General features: G+C 31.8%; 1 protein-coding gene across 3 annotated transcripts; it reads right to left on the bottom strand.

The window, feature by feature from the left end:
* Positions 1 to 26,334, bottom strand: LOC129981534 (lysosomal acid phosphatase-like). 3 transcript variants are annotated; one of them, XM_056092404.1, is made up of 10 exons: positions 25,954 to 26,334; positions 23,938 to 24,091; positions 22,132 to 22,227; positions 19,208 to 19,288; positions 14,360 to 14,512; positions 11,918 to 12,013; positions 8,093 to 8,182; positions 7,667 to 7,787; positions 4,573 to 4,658; positions 1 to 399 (listed from the first exon to the last, which is right to left on the bottom strand). In XM_056092404.1, the coding sequence occupies exons 2-10, from the start codon at positions 24,028 to 24,030 to the stop codon at positions 106 to 108; spliced, it is 1,110 nt and encodes a 369-aa protein (XP_055948379.1). In that variant the 5' UTR covers positions 24,031 to 24,091; positions 25,954 to 26,334; the 3' UTR covers positions 1 to 105. The 3 variants fall into 3 exon arrangements, with proteins under 3 accessions (XP_055948379.1, XP_055948381.1, XP_055948380.1); XM_056092406.1 differs by lacking the exon at positions 25,954 to 26,334 and adding an exon at positions 25,719 to 25,857; XM_056092405.1 differs by lacking the exon at positions 25,954 to 26,334 and adding an exon at positions 25,609 to 25,753.

Below are 26,334 nucleotides of genomic sequence, written 5' to 3'. Positions count from 1 at the left end.
TTTACGAAAATTATCGCTTTATTAAACAAACATTCTTTATTTTCTGTATCAATCATAGAAACTCAGGTGCATTTTGAGCAGCGATACAATAGACAGTCAACTTCCTTAAAGTATGTCATGCTCGAGTTGGCATTCTCGTTCCCAGCTTTCTGGAATGAAGGGTTGAATTTTCTTCTCGAAGTATTCCAATGGACAGAATTCGGAACACCCCTCCAACACGAGAGAGTGAGGCTCCCCCACGTCACTCTCGGGCCTGGTGGAATTGAGGTAGAGAAGTCGCACAGCATTTATGTTGTTCTCCATCCTGTGGAGCTCGAGTATCAAAGTAGCGCTGTATGGTGGCCTTGGGATGTTTGTAAAATTCAAAGCCAGTAACACAGCCCCTAAATTGTTATCATGCTGAAAATAAAGAGCAGCTCAGGTTGTAAAGAATCAGCGTTAGTGATATTCCCAAAATTCCTATGCACGCTCTCTAATAAAAGTGTTAAACAAAGCCTTGCATGGCATTGGTGTATAATAGTTACGAAATATTTACTTATGACACGTGGTTAGCCCTTTTATTGAATCTATCGTACAATTCGTTTTGAGTTTTTTGGCGGTTAATCTTTTGCCTATGGTTAATAATATCCAAAATTCGGATTTGTGTTTTAGACGCGTTTTTTCCAATTGACTGACATCAAAATTTGACACAGAACTATACTTTCAGTCACAAACTCATGTACCAAATTTGACACAGAACTGCACTTGCAGTCACAAACTCATGTACCAAATTTGACACAAAACTACACTTGCAATAACAAACTCCTGTACCAAATTTGACACAGAACAACACTTGCAGTCACAAACTCATGTACCAAATTTGATATATTTAAGGTATTGCGTTTTTAAGTCGTCGCGTTTACATATTTCCAAAAATACAGGCCGAGAGACAGTCAACTCTTTACTGAATTTGGCTTCAAATTGGATAGGTGTCTACGCTATACATACTACGTGTGTGTACCGAATTTTGGTCTTACTCTTACCGTTTTGCAGCTATCGTGTTAACTTATATTTGAACAGCCGGACAGATAGATTTCCTTTGAATAGATTTTGCTCAAAATTTGACAAAAAAAAAAAAAAAAAAAATCTTTAAATTTGACCATACACTAAGTTTCATCCTTCTACTTCAAAGCATTTTTAATGATCCTTGTCATAGACAGACATAGTGTTGGAAAAGTATTTTTCAAACTCGTAGAGGACTGAAACGTGGGAATTCATCACAATATCAATTGAATTTTTTGATGACAATGACATGTTAACTTATATTTGAACAGCCGGACAGACAGATTTCCTTTAAATAGATTTTGCTCAAAATTTGACAAAAAAAATCTTTAAATTTGACCATACTCTAAGTTTCATCCTTCTAGTTCAAAGCATTTTTAATGATCCTTGTCATAGACAGACATAGTGTTGGAAAAGTATTTTTCAAACTCGTAGAGGACTGAAACGTGGGAATTCATCACAATCTCAATTGAATTTTTTGATGACAATGACATGTTAACTTATATTTGAACAGCCGGACAGACAGATTTCCTTTAAATAGATTTTGCTCAAAATTTGACAAAAAAAAAATCTTTAAATTTGACCATACTCTAAGTTTCATCCTTCTAGTTCAAAGCATTTTTAATGATCCTTGTCATAGACAGACATAGTGTTGGAAAAGTATTTTTCAAACTCGTAGAGGACTGAAACGTGGGAATTCATCACAATCTCAATTGAATTTTTTGATGACAATGACATGTTAACTTATATTTGAACAGCCGGACAGACAGATTTCCTTTAAATAGATTTTGCTCAAAATTTGACAAAAAAAATCTTTAAGTTTGACCATACTCTAAGTTTCATCCTTCTAGTTCAAAGCATTTTTAATGATCCTTGTCATAGACAGACATAGTGTTGGAAAAGTATTTTTCAAACTCGTAGAGGACTGAAACGTGGGAATTCATCACAATCTCAATTGAATTTTTTGATGACAATGACATGTTAACTTATATTTGAACAGCCGGACAGACAGATTTCCTTTAAATAGATTTTGCTCAAAATTTGACAAAAAAAATCTTTAAATTTGACCATACTCTAAGTTTCATCCTTCTAGTTCAAAGCATTTTTAATGATCCTTGTCATAGACAGACATAGTGTTGGAAAAGTATTTTTCAAACTCGTAGAGGACTGAAACGTGGGAATTCATCACAATCTCAATTGAATTTTTTGATGACAATGACATGTTAACTTATATTTGAACAGCCGGACAGACAGATTTCCTTTAAATAGATTTTGCTCAAAATTTGACAAAAAAAATCTTTAAATTTGACCATACTCTAAGTTTCATCCTTCTAGTTCAAAGCATTTTTAATGATCCTTGTCATAGACAGACATAGTGTTGGAAAAGTATTTTTCAAACTCGTAGAGGACTGAAACGTGGGAATTCATCACAATCTCAATTGAATTTTTTGATGACAATGACATGTTAACTTATATTTGAACAGCCGGACAGACAGATTTCCTTTAAATAGATTTTGCTCAAAATTTGACAAAAAAAATCTTTAAATTTGACCATACTCTAAGTTTCATCCTTCTAGTTCAAAGCATTTTTAATGATCCTTGTCATAGACAGACATAGTGTTGGAAAAGTATTTTTCAAACTCGTAGAGGACTGAAACGTGGGAATTCATCACAATCTCAATTGAATTTTTTGATGACAATGACATGTTAACTTATATTTGAACAGCCGGACAGACAGATTTCCTTTAAATAGATTTTGCTCAAAATTTGACAAAAAAAATCTTTAAATTTGACCATACTCTAAGTTTCATCCTTCTAGTTCAAAGCATTTTTAATGATCCTTGTCATAGACAGACATAGTGTTGGAAAAGTATTTTTCAAACTCGTAGAGGACTGAAACGTGGGAATTCATCACAATCTCAATTGAATTTTTTGATGACAATGACATGTTAACTTATATTTGAACAGCCGGACAGACAGATTTCCTTTAAATAGATTTTGCTCAAAATTTGACAAAAAAAATCTTTAAATTTGACCATACTCTAAGTTTCATCCTTCTAGTTCAAAGCATTTTTAATGATCCTTGTCATAGACAGACATAGTGTTGGAAAAGTATTTTTCAAACTCGTAGAGGACTGAAACGTGGGAATTCATCACAATCTCAATTGAATTTTTTGATGACAATGACATGTTAACTTATATTTGAACAGCCGGACAGACAGATTTCCTTTAAATAGATTTTGCTCAAAATTTGACAAAAAAAATTCTTTAAATTTGACCATACACTAAGTTTCATCCTTCTAGTTCAAAGCATTTTTAATGATCCTTGTCATAGACAGACATAGTGTTGGAAAAGTATTTTTCAAACTCGTAGAGGACTGAAACGTGGGAATTCATCACAATCTCAATTGAATTTTTTGATGACAATGACATGTTAACTTATATTTGAACAGCCGGACAGATAGATTTCCTTTAAATAGATTTTGCTCAAAATTTGACAAAAAAAATTCTTTAAATTTGACCATACACTAAGTTTCATCCTTCTACTTCAAAGCATTTTTAATGATCCTTGTCATAGACAGACATAGTGTTGGAAAAGTATTTTTCAAACTCGTAGAGGACTGAAACGTGGGAATTCATCACAATCTCAATTGAATTTTTTGATGACAATGACATGTTAACTTATATTTGAACAGCCGGACAGACAGATTTCCTTTGAATAGATTTTGCTCAAACTTTGGTAAGAAATCTTTAAATTTGGCCATACACTAAGTTTCATCCTTCTAGTTCAAAGCATTTTTAATGATCCTTGTCATAGACAGACATAGTGTTGGAAAAGTATTTTTCAAACTCGTAGAGGACTGAAACGTGGGAATTCATCACAATCTCAATTGAATTTTTTGATGACAATGACATGTTAACTTATATTTGAACAGCCGGACAGACAGATTTCCTTTGAATAGATTTTGCTCAAACTTTGGTAAGAAATCTTTAAATTTGGCCATACACTAAGTTTCATCCTTCTAGTTCAAAGCATTTTTAATGATCCTTGTCATAGACAGACATAGTGTTGGAAAAGTATTTTTCAAACTCGTAGAGGACTGAAACGTGGGAATTCGTCACAATCTCAATTGAATTTTTGATGACAATACTTCCTTCACACATCTTGCACGAGGAAGTTAAAAAAAATCAATTTCATAAATAAAAGCGTTTAAAATCAACACCTGGATCCTATGCAAATCGAGAACTGTTTTTTAAATCTCGGGGGAAAAAAACAGCGATAAGAAAGCCCTTATGGTTGACAATTTCTAAATTCAATAAATGGTTTTACAGGAAATAAATGTGTAAATGAAGCTTTTAAAAATTAACTTATGAAAGACAAACATTAATAATGATCTATTTCTATTTTTCTTTTATTTCTGCAATGATTCAAAAGTAACTTCATTTCACAAATGCAGCTCAATAAGGATTTTTACTACATACCAAAAAGAAAAAAATAAATAAATTTTGTTGCTTTGTTGAAATACTTACTGAAGAGAATACTTGAACTTTCATACCAGGATTTGATCCATTTATCTTTCTTTCCATATTTTCAATTATTTTTTCAAATAAAGGACCTGTAAATCAAAAGATTTCCCAAAAACTTATGAAACGTAACATAAAAATGTGTCTGAAGAGTATCCAATAACAGAAGATAAGTTCAATTTGAATGCCTTTAAATTTACATTTTGAAGTTTCCAAATCCTATTCGTAAAACCGTTCTGTATACACAGTAAGTTTTATTTTAGAGTAATAAAAGTGAGTAATAAATCAATCATGCAAAAAAAAAATCATTTAACATAGGATTTTTCAGAAAATTTTAATGATTCAGATTAACTTCTCCGATTATTGTGTTTACTGATGCCGATAAATAGCTTATTAATAGAGAATTTGTACAACAAGGTTGGGCCGGAATTGTAGTGAGAAATTTAAAGTTAATAGTATTTTGATACTCATATAAGACGAATGCAAAGGGAATACAAAATTTTCAATAAATTGTAAGTAAGGAATTATGGAGAGTCTATCAGCTTTCTGCAAAGAGGAATTAGATCTTTCAATTGTGTGAACGATTCGATAAGATAAAGTAATCGATATCTTTATTAACATAGCGCTATGAGAAAACTATACGAACAACATGCTTAAACGGAACTCTTCTATTAGATATGGGAGTTTGGGGTCAATAGAAATGTAATCGCAAAAATTAAGGCCCGACTTTAAACCTTGGAACTTAATAATGAAAATATTTTAGAAGACAATATGTCTAAATTTGAATAATTTGAAAAAATTGTGCGTGGATATGCAGAAAATTAAAATCCAACTATCTTTTTACACCTGTGATGTGCAAGCGTCTTTAGGAACGAGCCAAGAATAATTTTTTGGAGGGGCAATTTGATTAATTATTAATGTATCGATAAATAAACAAAAAAAGTATTTAAAATTTTTTTAATGCTATGAATATTGCAAGCGTATTGCTAAAAATTCACTAATAATACTTTCCGAAAGTGCTAATTATACTTGTATTTTAAGCTATTATACTTTATTTTAAAATAAAACCACCGGAAGTAGTCTCCCAGAAACTTTCTCGCACTCTTCAATTAAGGGAACTCCTGAAAAATTACGGACCTTGTGTAAAGCTGCAAATGCCTCGCATAGATTAGCGAACAATAGTTACTAAGTGCAGAACAGTAGTTACTTAGATGTGAATCATCCATCATTTTTATTGAATCTGTCGTGTGAATATGTATTTTGAATCTCTTATTGTTGACCGAATAGAACCAAAATTTGACACGGAAGTAGGCACGCAGTTGTAGGCACAAAACAATATAGTGAATTGCGTTGATTTATGTCATTCCGGGTATGAGTGATTGCATTTACAGTGTACAGATCAACTGACGGTCGACTTTTGACAAATTTGGTCCAAAATTTGAAAAGCATCTATATTTTAGAAGCTAAACCAGTGCTTCAAATTTTATGTACCCTATCTCTTTGCATTATCTAGTTACTGATCTCATTTTTAATCGAACAGACAGACAGGCTTCCAGTAAATAATTTTGTTCAAAATTTGATAGAAATCTATAAATTTAGTCGTAGGTTCTATAAACCAAATTTCATTCTCAAAAGTCTGTCTCAAAGCATTCTTGTGTTATTGTATTTACAGATAGACGTAAGGCCAAAAATGTGTTTTTCAAATTCAGGGAGATGAAACATGAAGATGCATCATTTTGATGTGAAAACGTGAAGAGCCAACATTTTCTCGAGTTTGAATTTTTCGACGATTGCAATACTTTCTCTATACTTCATATCCAAGAAAATAAATTCCTTATACCATTAATGCCAACATATTCATTATTCTAAAATTAATCTGTTTCACTGAATGCGCAATACCAACTTAAGATGAAAATCTATTATCTCCATGCATTTACCGAAGTTAATAAACCAGAAGAAGTTACCTCCTTGAAATTTTGTCGTATATTCCCCTCTTCCCCTGCATAAAATAATAGACCTTAGGTAATGCTGTAAATGCATTGCATGTCATTGATGAACGGTAGTTACGAAATGTAGATCTTTGATGTGAATGTAGCATTTTTGTTGAATCTAGTGTATGAATATGTATTTGGACACTTTTTTCCGACTGGCTGTTGAGCTGTAGACTATAGAATTGACAAGAAATGACAAGTGTGGACACAAGATCACATTCCAAGTTTTACTGATTTAAGTCCATTACATTTATGAATTATCGCGTTTATATGCATGCGAAAATACAGACAGACAGTCCACTCTTTGATAGATTTGATTCAGAATATGATAAGAATCGACATTTTACATGTTGAACTTGTCTATCAAATTCAAAGTTTAATTTAATAGTTTAGGTTTTGTAGCTATCGAGTTCGCTTTCAGCCGGACAGGCAAACTTCCCGAGAATAAATTTCGTTCAAAATTTGATAGATCTTTACATATCTGGCCGAAAGTCCATAAACCAAATTTCATCCGTCTAGTTCAAAGCGGTTTTGAGTTATTGGGCTTACATACAGACAGATATTACCCAAAAATAAGCGTTTGAGCTCAAGGAGCCCTATAACGTGGAGATTCATTAAAAGCTCGAGTTCAAAATTTTTAACAATTACAATATTTTCTTTGATACTTCGTATACGAGAAAGTAAAGGATTTTCCCTCGTAGCACAACCTAAGACAATGCGGGACCATACAAGATGACAGATGCAGTCACGTGTATTACGTGAATGTGACGTCAGAAGAACGAATCCGTTCAGAACAAGCACAATCAACTATATGAAGATATCTTACTCTGTAAAGCTTATTTTTTTAGAAAAAGCATATTTTTTTATGACAGTATATTATTTTATTAAAATTTATTTTCATGGCAGTTTAAATAAAACTAGTATTACGTGAATTCAGTGACCAAGAATTGGTTTACAGGCACTTAAACAGGAAAATTTTATTATTTAAAATTTAATATTCCTATCACTTAAAAATATCTTATTTATAACTAAAAAAAAATTAAATTTTAACTAAATGGTTCTGATACTCTTAATTCATCGTGAATTGAAATAGTAAATTACAAAGATACCTGTACGTAATCGCAGTATGGTGAAAGAACTGAAAAAGCTCCGATAGATGGCGTCTGCAACTTCTCCAATCTCATTCCAGTATTGTTCTGCCCATTCCGGAATTGAGATATTGTGTATTGTCTAGAATAGAATGAATTGAAAAATTAAAACTAATTTAATAGCGAATTAAAATATTTTCGAAGGTTTTAAAAAGTTACTTTATAGAAAGTAAAAAAGTGGAATCATACTCTAATTTAAAGGTAATATTCAATTTAGTAAAAAAAAAAAAAAAAAAAAAAAAAATTGGCTGACGCTTAGCCATAACAACATTTTACATCTTGAATGCAATATGAACACTTTTAAGATTTATTTTAATGCCAGAAGTTTATTAAAATAAGTGTTTTATTAAAATATGCGCGCCAAATTAAATAAAAGGTAGAACTTGCCTCAATAAGCAAAGTGTCATGCAGTCGAAAAGCACTATTTCCTCTTGAAACGTTATAGCCCACTTGATCAGATATAAAATCCAGTATTTTCTGAAAAATAAAAAAATATTTAATCAACTACTTCAGAAATTGATTTTATGTTGGGGAGGAGGAGGAAAGTGAAATCAAATTAAGGGGAAAAATTCTAAATATTGCGTCTAAGGAAAATATTTTGTCAGCTTTGGACCATTCTTAAAGAAATTTTTACAATATGCTTCAAGTTCTTCCATTCTTTACTTTATTGTTTATGAAACACAGGATGTCCGAAAAGTGTCTTCACATTTTCAAAATAATTCTTTAAAAACGGTTATGGACTCTTCAATTTTTATTTTCGATTAAAAAAAATCTCCAAAATTTTTGCACCTAGACTCGGGCTTTTTTTTCAGTATCAGAGCATTTCAATAAACACATCATAAGTTCTCCGCTATTCTGAAAAGTCGAACGAACTTCAATCTTAAAACTAGACATTAGAGTATATTTATTATGCTACTTATAAATCATCGGCATTGATGATTTCTGTTTTATACAGTCCGAATTTTACTACAGTTAATATTATTATTTTTAATACAGTTTATTGAAAAAAATTTTTAATCAACATTTCAAACTAAGCAGGCGCGATTGCTATTCTATTTCTGTCTTCTTTTTTCCATATAAAGAGAAAATATTATAAATCTCAAAAAGTTACTACTTTCAATTCCATTTTAGGTCTCCCAGAGTCCGAAAAATGCATTTTTAAATATTTTTTGTTTATCATAATACGACATTTCATAAATGAGAAGATAGATGTGGTTTTTACACCAAATTTGCATATTAATTTTAACGTTGGGCGCTAGTCTTTTATACATGATTCTCACTGAGTTGTAGCTAATTTCGGTAAATATGCGAAACAAATTCAGTATTACATTTTTTCGCCCAATTTTGTTAGAAATTATTTATTTTTTGAAAGAGCATTATCAATATAAGAAATTCAAATAACTATTTATAAGTTTTCATAAAACAAATATAAGTGTTATTTAGATTTTGAAACAATCTTCAACATGAAAGAATGGTTTTCTGTTACACGTTCCACAGAAATTTTTTTATTGTTTTTCTTCCTCCAGGAAATTTACGATTGGGGCATACTAATGAGTCACTATATTTTCCTTTGGCATCAAGTTGCAAAATATGTAGTTTTCCGTCTCATCTTTTCTCGCTATCTATTATTGATGGCTTTCCATATCGCGCAGTTTCATCGTCATTTAAATTTCCATTTAGTGACATAACTATTTTCCAATTTAATAAAGTGTTATGTTGTTACTGCTACTCTTATTACTAGAATCAAAATCTCTTTGAGAATTGTTTTCAAAACATTCACTGCTACTATCACTATCGAAATTTATAAAATTTTTCCATTCTTGTTTAGGCTCAATATATTAAAATCTCGGCGCAAAAAAAATAGCGGTATATCACTAGGAATGTCAATTGCTGCGTTGCTGATGCTTAACTAACAAAACAATCGTGCCCATACTTCATAGCGAATGAGTTTCAATAGATTTTTTTTATCACCCCCCCCCCGTCTATGACCGTAGCGCCAAAGCAATATTATCCCCTGAGAGCCGACTTATGACCATTAAGAGTTAAGATAAAATCTGTCAATGATATATCTGCTTATGTGTCCATTTTTTAAAATTAGAATACGATAAAAATAAAACGAGTCAGACTGGCTAAATTACACCTTTAGTAATTTGGACCTGATCTTTACACCTTTACTGCAGATGCACTTCAAATATAGTGTCGCATTGGTCAAGGACGATTGCGTGACATCTGACGGTTCCGAAATGCATCCTCGATTCTTTCCATTATGCGATAAATCTTGCATACTATGGAACAATATTACAACATATAGGACAAAAGACAATAATTTTTGTATTAAAATGTAAATACAATGTAAAACATTTGATTGGTACAAGCGCATTTTGTCATATACTGAAACATTTTGATACATACAGGGCGATTCATATGGGAAGGAAGGATAGTTGAGTTTACTGGCATAAGAGCCAAATTTGGCTATGCTGCGCCAAACATATGTTGAACGTATAAAAACATGGGCCTAAGTGAAGATTAGTGTGCACCAGCTGTTTGTCGCCAATATTGCAACCCATCGGATCCCTCTTATAGCAACCGTACTGCTGTTTTGTTTACTACTTGTTGCAATGGTTGAGTTGTACACAAACTACAATGACATTATGAAAAATATTAAATTAAAAATATTAAAAAAATATCGATTAAAGATTTTAATTTTGTTCTTTATTATAATTAAAATTTATTAAATAAAGAAAGTTAAGCTTATAATTAAAAGTTATTTTCTTCTTTCTTTTTTTAATGTGAATACGAACGGAAAATATTTATTCTTTTGCAATTTTTAATTGTCAGTATGCGCTTTAAAAAAATCGTCTGCAATCTCACTTTAAAAGACAGCTGCAATGGAATTCTTCGCAGTTCTCGTAATTCTTTTGGTGTAATAACGGTTGGTTCCCTTCATAATTTGTTATGTCGGGAGTATTTCGAACCTGTAGAATGGATGAAGGGTGAGTTAAATATGCATATAAATATATTTTACGAGTTGATGAAGTCAGGAAAGGATGCTTGTTTGAAATTTTGTATTGAGAATGGTTTGATATCGAACCGACAGAATGGATGAAGGATGAGTGGAATATATATATATTTTTTTACGAATTGATGAAGTTGGGAAAAGTATGTTTGTTTTGAAATTTTGTATGGAGAATGTTCCGATTGCTTATTTCTCCGTTTTTTCTTTTATTTTGGTTATGTACTGTTTCTATTATCCACACAGTCTTTATGTTCAATGTGCTAGCGAAGCTACTAGGTTCTCGCTCCCGCTGCTAGCGAAGCCGTAGGATGTTTTTTTAAGTTAAAAAATTCTGCCCGGTGCCTGTATTATACACGTAAGACATCTGTAGAAGGCACCGGGCAGTATGGAAGAAAAAAAAATACTTATCAGTAAAAAGTTCTGATTAGATGGCGGGAAATGGTAACCGTAACTGTTCCGCGGAAGTATTTGTTTATTTTGTCCGCCATCTTTATTGGCGACTTGGCATTGTTGGCGCAGCTGGGTGCACACTAAAATTCACTTTTACCAAAACATGTTAGGTGATTCATATGGAAAAAGGTCAAAAATAAAATACTCCCATGAAAACTGTAATTAATTTAATTTGATAAATCGAATTTACCGCTGTTTGAAGCAAATTCAGTTTTGCACTCGCATGGCGCCTGGGCTTTTCGGAATTTCTTCATAAATATGTCATGGAGTTTTGCAACGACTTCGATTTTGGCAGGTGTTCGTCCTGGGATGGTTTTCTTACACAAGCAGCCAGGATCCTGAAACTGCTTCATACATCGATCGATGCTGTGACGACGCAAAATCTCGTTGAACGGCGGGGAAGGAAGATGTTTTTGAATATTCCAAAACAAAAAATATTTTTGCTGCGGGAATAACGCTTTTGACATTTTCTCCTTTCCCTTTCTTGTAACTGGAAGAAATTTTGCTGTTGCCAGATTAAACTCAAATAAGTGTAGTTTCAAATTATAAATTATTTTATAATTCAAATTATAAATTATTATTATAATTTATATTAAAAATAAATTATTTTCAGAATTCATACTATGCTATTTTTGTACCATTTAAAATGAATCGCCCTGTATTTAGAGAATAAGCACAATTACTTTTGCCATTTTGCCATGATATATTTCAATATACTCCATAGCATTTAATTTAGACACAAATACCTTATGTTTCTGGAAGATCCCTTGTACTTGCATGGAATTATACAATCTCTTCGAATCAGCCAAAGATCGGGGGCAGGGACTAGCGAAACTCAGATACTGGAGAAAAAAAGATACATATTATATATCACATCATAAAGGAAGACACTCAACGGTTTATTATTTTTGTGTTGCTAACATCCTTTTTCCACTTCAAAAACAAAACCTGTTGCTATCAATAAGATCTCAATGGACAGAATATATTTTTACCGATTTCATACAAAGCATATTCAGTTTAAATAAAAACGCATTGTTATTTTTTAAATTTAAGCTAATAGAAAAAAAAAACATTATAGACCTTGTAAAATCATGGATTCGTTGCTCCTTCTTTCTATTAAAATGCCAATCTATACAAATCACGTTACTTCAGACTTGATCATCTTAACCCAATTATTTAATTTCATTACCCAACAAATAGCTAAGCAACTATTTTTGAAGAGGGATCAGAATGGGAAAGGCTGAATATACGAACGTTTCGCGTGAGCTTACTACTGCGATGCAATTTATTTCTGAATTTATTTATGACTGAATTCACCTATAAAAATTGCATTATCTGGCCTTTTTTTAACGTGAAACTACTTTAATGAGACTAGTTTTGGCATACATTAACTACAATGTATCAATTGCATGAGGCAAGCTGCATAAAAATATTCTTCATTTCGCAACAATTTGTCTAAATATTTTATAACCTCTATATATTACATATTTGAGTTGTTTTAAATGGTTATTTTAAAACTTGGTAATAACATTTGCAATAAGTTCTGAATGGTTTGTTCTGAACTTTTATGACGCAAAAATCAGAATACAGGTTATGCCACGCCAAACAAGTTGTTTTGTTTTCTTTCAGTCCAAATCTCAAAAGAGACGACTTCAATCAATATTAAGTAAAAATAAACATTTTTAAAGTGATAATAAAATATATTAGTCCATTAAACCCACAAAAGGTACTTCAAATTAAAATATAAAATCCTATGGATTTTAAAAAACAAAAATGTTAGCATGTGAATCTTTACCAAGCTACATTGGCAGAATCATGGTAGCTGTTTTAAAATAAAACAAGCGCTGTGAATTAAAGTATGGAAATTCATTAAGAATGTGAAAAATTGTTGCATCACAATTACAATGTAGACAGGTAGGGAATTAGCTCTTTTAATTGCAAGTATTTATAAGTGAATCTGGTGTGGCCGATTCGCAGATGGGTCAAAACGGCGTCATGTTTTTTAGCTATTTAAAGAAAGAAGGTCAGTTTTCTGTGGTAAATTTGGAAGTATGTAAGTTTCCAAATTCCATTCAATTTGTCTGCTGATGTAAAGGCAGTTCTGAGTTTGTTTCTTAAAGTCGCTTGAAAGTATGGAAGTCACCAAAAAAAAAGATATGCGGAAAAAGATGTCAACCAGTTTAATGATGTTCTTACATGAAATGATATCCAACATAATAAAATTGTAAAACCTCGAGAAATGTGTTTATAATGTAATTCTAAAACCTTAAAATTGAATTAAAACTTTCTTTATCAAGGTAGACCTTCTTGAGTTTGCAAATAATTATTTTTAAAATTATGTCTAACTTTCTTTGTACGTATGAACTCGACATCTCTAAGATAAATGGAATATCTGGTACGTAACCATAATATAAAATTTGCATCTTAATTTAACCAGATTCGTCAATGGATCCCCTATTGTCCGTGAATGTGATATTTCAGTACTAAAATGGGCTGGATGAATTAAATTTAGTAAGTAGTTTAACACCTAAGTGGCTGATCAGCTTAAAGTTTGGGTTCAATGGAAAGAAGTGTTGATGGAAAATGCTTATTCGATTCTCTTCACTATGCAACGAAGCAAAACCCAAAACGATCTCCTCTCATAAAAACATTAAAGTTGAGAGGAGAATATTCCCTTTATTTATTTTTGATTTTTTTATTATTATTATTATGGACCATTGATAGATTTAAAAGGTGCAGGAATCAAACCTGGCAAAACTGTACTAAGTATTTGGGTAAACAGTCAAAGGTAATGTTAAAAAACGAATAAACTGGAATAAATCCGTAAAAAAAAAAAAAAAAAAAAAAAAATCGATTTTGATAATTAGTGACAACAATTAAGTTTTTATTGAAAGTGAACTGCTGTGAAAACACTATTTTGTTAAAACTTGGAACCTCAAGTTATACAAACAAATAAAAATCAAAACATCTCTAGAACGGGATAGACAAGATGGAATTGGGAACTTTTTGGAAAATTCCTTCCAACATATATGAAAGTCTTTTAAGGGAAATAAATTGTTGAAACACAAAGAGAGAGCATTCTTGAATAAATGAGTTTTTGATGCATTGAACCGAAAACATTTTATTGGCTAAAGGGATATGAAAATATAGGATGCAGGTGCTCTGCAAGTTAAATTTTATTTCTTTACTTTATCCTGTTCCGTAGGAAGGTAGTGAATTGGAATAGGTTGCCAACTAAGACCTTCCTCGAACTTCCAGATTCCTTCCGGAGCGTAGAAAGCAGCGACGAGTGCCTCGGCGCTTCTCAGGCATCGATCCGCTGAGGAACTGTTCACAAGAACCTAAAAAATGAGGAGATAACACGTGTTAATTGCTAGCAGAACAGCGATGATTCATTACACAATAAGGTATTCACAAATATAGCAATTTAACTAGAAGTTAAGCTAATTAATCTCAAAATGGAATTGCACCATAGTAACCACAGTGTCAGTCACAAAGAATGTTATGGGTTGAAAATCATCTATCATATGAATCGAAATAGCAATCAGTGATATTCAGAGAGGATAAAAGTGCAGCCTGAATGGTTTAGATGGTTGGACAAAGAACTGTTATAATTTGTGCATAGAACTTCGATGTTGTTTCTACTTTTTCGTATACGAAGATTAGAGGAGGTATTGTAATCACCAAAATATTCGAACTCCACAGTTGCACGAATCTCCAAACCATTCAGCACATTTTTGTTCTGCACACTGTTCGAAAAGCACATTTTTTGGCAAATGTCTGACTGTGACAAAGATAACACGAAATCGCTTTGAATTTAGTTTAATTTTTTATATCAAATTTGTATCGTCGATTAAATTTTTAGCAAAATCTATTCAGAGAAAGTCTGCCCGGCTTTTCGAATACAAATTAACACGATACCTACAAAACGGAAGCAGATAGATTAATAAAATTCAGTATTTTTAGCACCTATAGTGTAGAAACTTATCAAATTTTGAGAAAATTCCAACAAGGGTTTCAATTTCTGACAATCTGTACCTTCATTAGCATGTAAATGTGAAAACTGAAAAACGTTGACTTATATACATCAAATTTGGTATGTGATTGTGAGACTGCAGCTATAGTTCTCTTTAAAATTTTTGTTTCAATCGAATGGAAAAAAACGGGTTTAAAAATATTCGATTTTCGGATACTATTAAACGGATGCTAGGGAATAATTGCCAAAAAAACTCGCCAAGGATAACACGATAATTTCAGTAAAAACTCTAAATTCCCGCCAAAGATTAAGATTATTTAATTGAAACTGGGTCTCAAGGCTGTTAGCCAAGTAGTTTGCTTTATCAATGTCAGAATTAACAATACTAACCAGGCCTTTAAGGGCGGAAATTTTTTGCGTTTTCTTTTTAAAGGATGAGACAAAATTCCAGAAGGTGCCATCATATGTGTTAGCATTAACAAGTTTATTAATAAATTCATTTTGCTCAGTTTTTTCGTTAAATATTTGGATAGTTTTATTGAGTTTATTCATAATTCTCTTGGAGACTGGGTTGCTAGTGTTTTGAAAGACCTTTCTGGCATAATTTCTTTCTTTTCGGAGATATCGAATTTTTGGGTCTATATCATTTCGATTAAATTTCAGTGGTTTCGAGGCAACAACTTTGGCATCAATAATTATTTTTTCAAAATAGTGAACAATTTCGTCAAGTTGCTCAGGAATTTGTGGATCCAAATTTTGATCGAATCTGGCAGTAGACAATATTTGTTTAAAATTGGTCCAATTAGTGGCAACTTTTCTATTGCTGTCTGGCAGTGAGTATTTAAGACAAAAGCTAAGAAGAACTGGATTATGATCGGAGTTGAGTTCGGGGATAGAAACTATTTCATATGGGAAAAGAAAGTCTTTAACAATTGCAAGATCTATTGTACTGGCAGAATAGACACCATATCTAGTGGAGGTACAAGGAGCTAAAATTTCTAAACCTGCATGCAGTGCAAAAGAATATGATGAGTTACCACGTGCATTATTATTTTGACAACCCCAACTGAAATTATGGGCGTTAAAATCGCCACAAATAACTTGATTCGAACTGATTTGTAGCAAGTTTTCAATGTCAAAACTAAAGAGAGCATTATCAGAACTAGAGAGATGTAAATAGAAGTAAGAGTAATTGAATCATTTTTAATGTCCAGGGCAACTAACCGTGGCTTCAACATAGTATAGAGCAGGAGGAGTGATCTCATGATGGGATATACTATTTTTAATCAGAATTACAGTACTACCACCAGTATTGTCAATCTTGTAACTATAGTAAGAGTGGTAATTAGCCAGAAAAATCTTTCTTTGCGGTCTAAGGTGAGTTTCTTAAATAAGAATTACATGGGGGTTATTTACAAAGGACCGAAAATCATTTATTTTGATTGAAATGCCATTTGCATTCCAGAAAAAAATACGCAGGCTGTTACATTTGAATGTTATTTTTCAGAGGGATTGACGAGACTATCAAAAATTTCAGAAAGAATTAAGACTTTGTCGACTGATGTTTTAGCATTTTTAAGTTTACGACTTTGAATTAAGAGGTTAGGAATTTCATTAAAAAGCTTTTTAATTTCTTTCATGCCCTCAATGAGTTCCTTAAAATCATTAGAATTCATGAAATTGGGGGTAGAAGTATCATCCTTGTCAACTTTTTGCGTTTCTCGTGGCGCCATCTGCCTTGCTTCAGCTGGTTTGAAAAGATCAGTGCAAGGTATGTTTTCACGAATTATTATTGAAAGTAGCTCTGCGTTGTTTAGTTATGTTGTTGCGATTTTGTTGTGGGGTATTTGGGAATGCCTCGCATCCTCTGTAAGAAGCAACATGCCCATTTTTGCCATAATTGATACATTTCGGGATTTTAATGCGCTCCTTGATTTCGCAAGCATTGGTCTCATGAGTATCACCGCATTTAAGACAACGTGACTTGATGTTGTAGCAATCTGCCCTGTGGTGAAAATAATTGCATTTTAAACACTGCCTTGTCATATTGCGAGCACGATATGGTTCAATGGAAACGCGAAGATAATTGATGCTATTGACGTTGTAAATACTATTGGTTTCATCATTGCGTTCCAGTTCGACTAGATAAAACGGCAGCGCCCTCTTTAATCTTGTTTGTGTAAGTTGAACTTTGGTGACTGGAAATCCGAGTTCATTTTTAATGTGTTCAAAAATTTCTTCTGATTCATCATCAATCAATAAGGAGACCTTTGATGACTACCTTAACTGGGCGTGTGCTCTTTGGGTTAATGATGTAGTTATCATAGCGCTGAGATGTTGCATAAGATGGAATTTTTTTGGTGTTGTTCGATAGAATTAGGGAACATTTTAATGAATCCGTTATTAAATTTATTTTCTGTAGAGCCATAGACTTTTTGAATATCAGCTAACATAGTTTGATATTTGTTAGCGTACTTAAGCAGTATGGGTTGGACTTTAGTTGGCGTAATTGCGGTTTCGGGCTCTCTTATATTTTTCATTAGTAAAAATTTATTTTTAGTGGTAATTTCTTGGTTGGAATTTTGAGAAGGGTTATTCCTTGCCTTTTTACGTTTAGTAGGGGATTGAAATTGTTCGTTGACTTGCACTTTAATGAATGTTGGGGGATTTAGAGATATGTTAAATTTGGAATACTGACAACAATGGAAATAAAAATCGAATTATTTTTTCACACTTTTATATCATTTACAATTGGTTGCAAAGGTGGAATTTCGTAACTGACTTTTTTCTTCTTTCTAAATGTGCTAGATTTGAAATTTTGGCACATTTTTGTGTTCGTGATGATAGTGCACCATTTTAACATTTTCAGATCTATTAATTAAAAGAATATTAGGTAAATAAATTAATTAACATTTAATTCGTACCAGTGGAGTTATGTAATAGTAAATATGTGAAAAACTGAATTTCAGGATTCCGTAATATTTACAAAAAATGAATAAATGGAAAACTAATTTTTTTTAAATTAAACTATTCTAACTTTAATTAAGTTTTTTTAAATTCTTTAAAATCGGTAACTTTAATTAACTATCTAAATGAAATATTAACAGAATTGTCAAGTTCAAAAAAAAAAAAAATTCACCGGGTTTATTAAGCTTTTATTTTTTAAATTGACTTGCTTTATAAACATAAAAAAGAGAACTTTGAAATCGATTTTCCACTCACTTCCGTATGTAGTGGAGCTTTGAAGTTTTATTTACCTGTGTATTCTCGATGCTAATACATTATTTCACTTTACTCTGATAAATTAATTGATGGGATATTTTTAGCGGCACTGGAAGAAAAATGTGTGGAAAATTTCGACAAAACTGATTTTTCTTCGCCTGAGGTCACAAAATTATATGTTTTGTTAAAAGAATTTTTCGGCAGCACGAATGAGAAGGCCCCTTACTTACCCCTCTCCGCACCCTTACCTGTCAGTTCAATTGAGCAGAAAATGGAAACTTAAAAATATTTGCTCATAATACTTGTGCACATCAACAATTTCAAGTTTTATTTAGTTATATTAATGTTTGAAAGCAACACTAGGACTATTTTGGGACAGACCTCGTGTTTTTGAACCGCGGTCAGATGATGAGGGCGATACCTGAGCTGGCACCACCGCAGTCTTCAAATTTCGACTCCTCACCAGATGGAGGATGTTTGGCCCCGACGGATTTAACATGCACCAAACCCGCTTACACGGTGGTTCTTCGGTGGAAATGGGTCACGAGCCTGAAACCCTCCCGTTCCGAAGCCGAGACCTTACCACTTGGCCACTGCAGTCCTCAACAAACTCAAATATATTTGTAAAAACATTTCTTAAATAGATGAATTTCAACAAAAGGGGATAGAAGAAGATTCGGTTATGCGAAAAACAATCTTTTATATAAAGAGAAATCATCAGATTTTATAAAATGTATAAATATTTCGAAATATAAAATAAGATTTAAGCCTATCTAATTAATTAAAAAGTAGCGCGATCCAAATCTGAATTAATTAATGTAACATATTCATAACTTACTTCATTCGGATTTGAAGTGACGAAATCTTTGTACATGGAACGCAGAAACTTTCCAACTGCATACTGCTGCTTCCGTCCTATCTAAAATCGAACAATCGAATCAGTTAGGAGAACATTACAGATTTATAACCCCATACAGATTGTCCTGAAAATGTGTAATTATTAATTCTTAAAATCTGTAAAGGAATCTGCATAGAAGTGGATGAAATTTTTTAAAATCCGCTTTAGTTATTTGATGTATTTAAAAATATTATTTAAATAATTATCAATCAAAACTTACACAGATCTGTAATCAGCCGTCATTTTATGGATTTCGGTTTCACTATTGAGTATAATATAAAAGTGTGCTTGGTTTATTACACAAAACTAAATAAGGGAAGTATTTAGTGCGTAAAAAAATTCTTAAAAGTTTTCAATAAAAGAGTTTTAAAAAATGCAGCATTAGAATTATTTTTATTTTACTATCACGTACCGGAAATGTATAAAGAGAAAATATAATAATTGTCGGAAAAATGCGATCTTGAAATTTTGACAAATTTCCGCGTTTCAGACATCCCAGAATCTGAAAAATACGTTTTGAAATCGTCTATCTATCACTCTGTAAGCACGATAATTCAAAAACATTCCGAGTTTAACAGATGAAATATATTTTAAAGAAGTTTGTCTTTCGGAGATCAGAATAATTACATTACGCGAAGAGATAATGTGAAAAATAAAAATTGGAACTCAATCTTAGTTATACGAATAAATTATCTGGTCACACAAATTTTGATCGGTCCAGTTGTACAAGAATTGCAAAACGTGAAAAAACTAAAAACTTAAAAAAAAAAAAAAAAAAAAAAAAAGACATTTGAAGAACAGTTTTATTATCTAAAATGTATATTTATGAAATTTCTGTTTAGTTTAAACAGAACATTAACGTCCTGCTTTAAAACAAAGCCAGGTTTATTTCGAGACGGATCTCGTAATTCTGAAACGCAGTCAGATGACGAGGACGACACCTGTGCTGGCAAACTTTCGCACCACAACAGTGGAAGGGCATTTGGGCCCAGCGGATTTTGGCAATCTTTCGGTGAACTTGGATATCGAATCTGGAGTCCTCAGGTCCCGAAGCCGTGACTTTACCATCAAGCCATCGTGGCCCATCAAATTTTGGGTCAATTCCATCAAAAGAGAGATCGTCTGTTGGTTTGTACATTTGCCTCCAAGTAAACGCGATAATTAAAAATCACAACGACTTAAATAAATGAAATATGGTATATAAAATGGTAATTCTGTGTCAAATTTTGATATGAATAGGTCTGAAAAACGAGCGCCTAAAATGCATATCCGATTTTCTTTACTATGGTACGAAGATGAAAACTCTCATGGCCAGTATGGTGAAAGCGCACCTTCGTAGCATTCACAGTCTGACTCAAGCTCCACAATTTGTATGCGTGGGAAGAAAAATAACTTTATTAGGAAGTATGCGAGAAAATTCTCGAAAGACCACTTTGCTTGGCATAATAGGATTCACTATTATATAATTGCATTTAAATCCAAGAACCGATTATGTGAGAAATCTCTCTTAATTTACTCAAAACCCGATTCTACTTATGATCCGTTGTGTGTATGGGCCTGGTGAACTCGAATCAAACATCATGGATCCATCGTCTTAACACTGGTAGTGCAAAAGCTCGGATAAGAGATGTCAGGTGCCGTACTCGTCAGATAATCATAGCTCAAAATTATAATGTTTGTGTTAAAATACGATATATTTTCGTGTTATTTTAACACTATACACCAATACAATAAACGAAACCGAATTATCTTAAATGGAGTCAAAATTATCTCCATGAAGAATCTTTCCAGCTCAGAAATAATACATTCATACCGCTGTTTGCCTTTATATTCATCATGTTTCATAAACTAATATGTTCTTTGAAGATAAGTTTGTTACGCCTTTTTGAAGGTACAGACATGATATTACATTGGGAATAACTCAGTTAATTTTTCTTCTGAGCAGCGATAAAATAACAGTTGATGAAATGATCACAAGTTCACTTGAATTTACTTTTATTTCGAAATGTTTAGTTCCAATAGGTGGAACTAAATGCTTTGTTTATTTGTTAAAAGAATAAGAATAACGAATTCATTAAAATTGCTTTGCATGAAATGTTCGTGTGGAACAACTTCTCTTTTATGATTAAATCTCCTTTAGGTATGAAGCATGAAAAAAAAAAAAAAAAAAAAAAGAAAGAAACGGATATTTGACATGATTTTGAAAGACGTTTAATTAATATTTATGTATTTATGAACGATTTTTAAGAATATTATAGCAACGAAGAATTTTACTTTATCACATCGAGTTGTCTATAATACGTTACAATAAGTAACAAATAAGTAATATCAACTAATTAAATCACAGGTTCGTTATTACTGAAATATTCCGGAAGTTGTTGTATGAGTAGTGAAATCCAAAGAATATAATGCAGCATGGTTTTAAAATTATAGTCAAACATTTACAATAGATTTACAAATTCTTTGAGAAACATTTGCAATTCGTAAGAGTGCAGTTAGTTGTGAAAGTAAGTTATGAACAAACAAGTAAACAAAAAAGGCATTAAAGAAAAAACATAAGTTGCGTATGGCAATAGTAGAATAATTAAAACAAATAAGTTTGAAAACACCAACGATATTCTGTGTCTTAATTAAAAGTAAGAAACCAAACGATAAATTAGTAATGCCATCTAAAGGTGCCATCACTCATAGAAATGCCGAACATAGGAATGCCGAGAAGTAATAATAGCGTTTTACAAAAGTTTATTATGGTTATTCTTTTTTCAAATAAATGTAGTGTTTTACTCGAGTAATTAATTTTCCCAAATGACGGTTTAATTTTTATATAATATGTGATTTTTCTCAAATTATTATAACATTTTTACCAGAGTGAGCTTCCCGAGACCTTCAGGCCAGGGAGCTGCTTCATTTGGATCACTGGAATATAACCTCGATGGAGACCGATCGCCATGCCGAAAAAGCTGGAAGAAAATTTCAAAAAAAGAAAATAATAAAAATAATAATTAATTGGGAAGGAAAATTTAAGTATCAAAATGTTTTTCTTCTTGAAGAAGCTACAGCCCTAAGTTAAAATCGAAACGCATTAATTTACTATTTACATAATAACTGACTTGAGCTGAATCAACTGAGTAGTAAAAAAAAAAAAAAAAAAAAAAAAAAAGAATGAAAAGAAAACTATGGTTGTCTTTTTCCTCGAATAAAATATTTGAGAAGTAATGTACAAGATTATAATGCAATGCGTTATATTTTTTGGTGTTTTGTGACAACTGTAAAAAATTACATTTATAAATGAATGATAGTAAGAAGAGACTTATGCAAAAATTAATTTTTGAAAGATGAAAAGTTTGTAAAATTTTGTAATACTTGATTATATTTTCCTTTATTTAAAGACACAGCTAAGATAATGTTGTTCGTTAATGAAACTTTGGATTGTATTGAAATAATAGTTCAAGTGTGAATCTTTTAAGAGTCATTTTCATTTCTCAATATTACTTAAAAAAAGGCTTTGTTAAGTAATGTCGAAATGTTCATTTATAAAATAATACTTTAAAAGAAAAAAGACAGAAAAAATTATATGAAGAATAAATAGGGAAAAGAATCACTAATTTTCTGCTTCTGGTGAAAAGATGCTTAATTCTGAAAACATTAAAATAATAAATAAATAAACTAGTTTATAACAAAAAGTTTAAAAAAAAATTAGTTTTATAAAAGAACAGAATTTTTATCAAATTCTTTCAGAATAAGGAAAAATGCAAACGATACTTTTTTTATCGTTGATTTGCTTCAAGATTTTATTTCCAGAAAATTACATTATATAATTATTTGAAATATTTTTAGAACAATCTGAACAAAAAAACCATAATGATCGCTCTTGTGGTGAACTCGCCTTTTCAAAATAAGTGTTTTCAAATAAAAAGAGCGATTCGTCTTACTTTTCGACTAGAAACTAGCTACCAAACAATTGTCTGTTTTGAAATTTAGGGGAAAAAACTTATTCCTTTAGAAATGCTTGTTACTATCTAATATATCAGAAATATTTATCAGATACTTCAATGCTTGAGATTCCGATTGCAAAAAAAAAGAAAAAAAAAAAAAAAAGAAAAGGAAAAAGAAAGAAAGAAAAGAAAAGAGAGTTAAGCCGCTATATAAGTGCCAAAACTTAGTTTTTTCTTATCGAAGTCTATTAGCTGTCGCAAAATGAGCAGATGTGTCAAGTTTCTTCATAATTTATACCCCTCAGGAAGAATATAGTAAAATAGAATAACAAAAGACATAAAATATTTCATCATACAAAAAAAATTTAAAAACTTCCTGGAAACAAAAGAACTAAAAAAATCGGTCGTAATAAAAATAAATAACACTGCAATAATTTTTTTAACTGACAGTTTAACTCGTTTTTGTTCATTGCTTTTTTTTCCTTCTGTGCTATCAATAATTTTTTTTTCAAAAATAACCAAAAATTCCATTAATAACCATTAAATTCCATTCCATAACCATAATTCCATTAATTCAAAAATAACCAAAAATTCCTACAAGCATTATTGTTATTTACATAATGAAATAAATTGGATTTTTAAGAAAAATAAAATCAGAGAAACATTCAAAAACTTTCTGAAAGCATCTTCTTGAAGAGAGAGAAAAAAATAATAATAACTTTTACATTTTCTTACTGTTTGCACTAATAGTAATGTCGTATTTTCTTTAGATGATTGACATGAACTTGAAAAAAGGCCAGTAAGCAGCAACAGCAACCAGAGTCTCATTTTGGGAAGCTGGAAATATTTGGTCTGCGATTGTTTCCTTGGAACTGAACACTTTTATCTCCTGTTCGAAGATAAGAACATACGTTAATATTGCAACGAAATTCATTGACCGTAAACATTATCGGAATATTAATCTTTTCCTTTTTGATCACAGTTGTGTTTACAAAGCTGTACTGGAAGTTTAAATGCAATGCAGTTTACAAATGCATTTGTAGTCATAATTTTTAACTATTAAAATTCCGCATTAAGTATAAAATTTAAAACATTTTTAAATCAACGAAAATTAAAACTGAACTCGAGATTCTGACGAGTTTCCACCTTTTAGACTTCCCTGAATTCGAGAAACATTTTTGTAAAATGTCTGTGACAAAGATAACTTAAAATTTCTTTGAGTTAGACGAATGAAATTTGGTATACGATCTTTAGAACAAATTTGTAGATTTCTATCAAAGTGTGAGCAAAATCTACTCGGAAATACACATGTCTGGCCAGCTATTCGAATATAAACTAATGTAATAACTGCAAAATGAAAAGAGCTAGATAAATAAAATTCCGTACACAGATTTAACATGCATAGTGTCAAATTTTGAATCATATCCTACAAGGGAGTGGCCATCTGTAGAAATTTACTTTCAGAAGTCTGTAAACGCAATAACTCAAAAACAGGACGACTTAAATATATCAAACTTGGTATGCAATTTAGTGATTACAAGTGTAGTACTGTGTCCAATTTTGGCATCAGTCGATTTGGTAAAAATACATCTAAAATACAAATTCACCTTTATTTAAGAATATGCGAGAAAGTTTCGGAGAGACTACACCAGCTTGTTAAGTGGAAGGAGCATCTTACATACGTCCAAAGTTATTTACTTCCAAAATGAGAATGCGTGCTATGCACTTCCCATGTTTTTAGAATTTAAAATATGCAAGATTTCAAAGGCAATAAAGATACTTTCCTATATTTATAAGTAAAATAATGGAAAAATTTTCCGGATTATATTACACATTCAGCCGGTAAACAAGACCTAAAAGAATATGCAAGTAATATGCGAAATAAAATAAAAGTAGCTGAATTATTTGGGGGGGGGGGTATTGTTGGAAGGAGAACGTCGCATTGCACATTTCAGTTTGAAGGAACATGAAATAAGTCACTCTGAAAGAGTTGTTTTAAATGGACATTTGCCAGTTTGCTTTCAGCTCAAAATGTTGAGTTTAGTTTAGATATATTAACATCCCGTTTTAAAGCAACACTAGGGCTATTTCGGAAGGACCTCATAATTTAAAAGAGGAGTCAGATGACAAGGTCGACTCTTGAGCTACCATCCCGCCCCACCACACTTCCATACCACACCAACGGGAGGAAGTTTGGCCCGACGGATTTAAGCGCTCACCAGACCCGCTTACACGACGTTCTTCGGTGGAATTGGGTCTCGCACCTGAGATCCTCAGGTTTCGAAGCCGAGACCTTACCACCAGGCCATCGCAGTCCTCAAAAAGTTGAGACTAGTGATAAAGCAGCCAGAATCCGTGGCATAGTACTATAACCTGAAAAAGATCACTATAAATAACATCATGTACCTCGAATCAATGGTTCTTGATACAAGAGGGAGCAGTTGATGGTCCTAACAAGTAGCCCTAACAATTCTTTTTCATTATGTTCGGCTACAAATAAAATTTATTTTACTTACCAAATTATATTGGACAAACTAGAATCTAGAAGAAATCTTTAAGAACTGTTGATAGTTTGTAATTAAAGAAATAAAATTCTTCAAAATTGTATTCTTTAAATATAAAATATAATTTCACAGCTTCAGCTTATAAATAAAACCTAAATGGTAAACAATAGCAGTTTTCTTTTAAGTATTAATGAAAATTGCATAAGGCTACTCATTCAGCTGTTCGTTACAAGATGACTGCACTTACCGAATAGAATTATTGATCCAAGTTAAATCGTGTCCGAAGTATAAACTTTGCATATCATTTATGTCAGTAAAACTTTTCTGACGCACTCCATCCAAAAAAAATTTTATGCTGTAGTAAATTGCCCTGAATTTCAAGTTGGACGGAAAACCAGTTTTGTCTCTCAGCAAAGTTCGAATGGTCATTACTATGGGTTCCGCCCATGCTTGAATCTGGAATTTTTGTTTGGCGCCGGTAGAACCAGTTCAGTTAATTTTAGTTAGCATTAGATCAGATAGTTTTCACGGGACACTAACGTGGTTTCGCTGGACAGCATAGAGTTAACATTAAGCCTGCGAGCAAGAAATTTCCTGACAAATAAAAACAGCTGTTGTAAGGAGTGAC

Source organism: Argiope bruennichi, chromosome 8, assembly GCF_947563725.1.
Source record: "Argiope bruennichi chromosome 8, qqArgBrue1.1, whole genome shotgun sequence".
Lineage (NCBI taxonomy): Eukaryota > Metazoa > Arthropoda > Arachnida > Araneae > Araneidae > Argiope > Argiope bruennichi.
The sequence above is the reverse complement of the archived record's forward strand: the minus strand, read 5'-3'. Positions and strand labels throughout refer to the sequence as shown.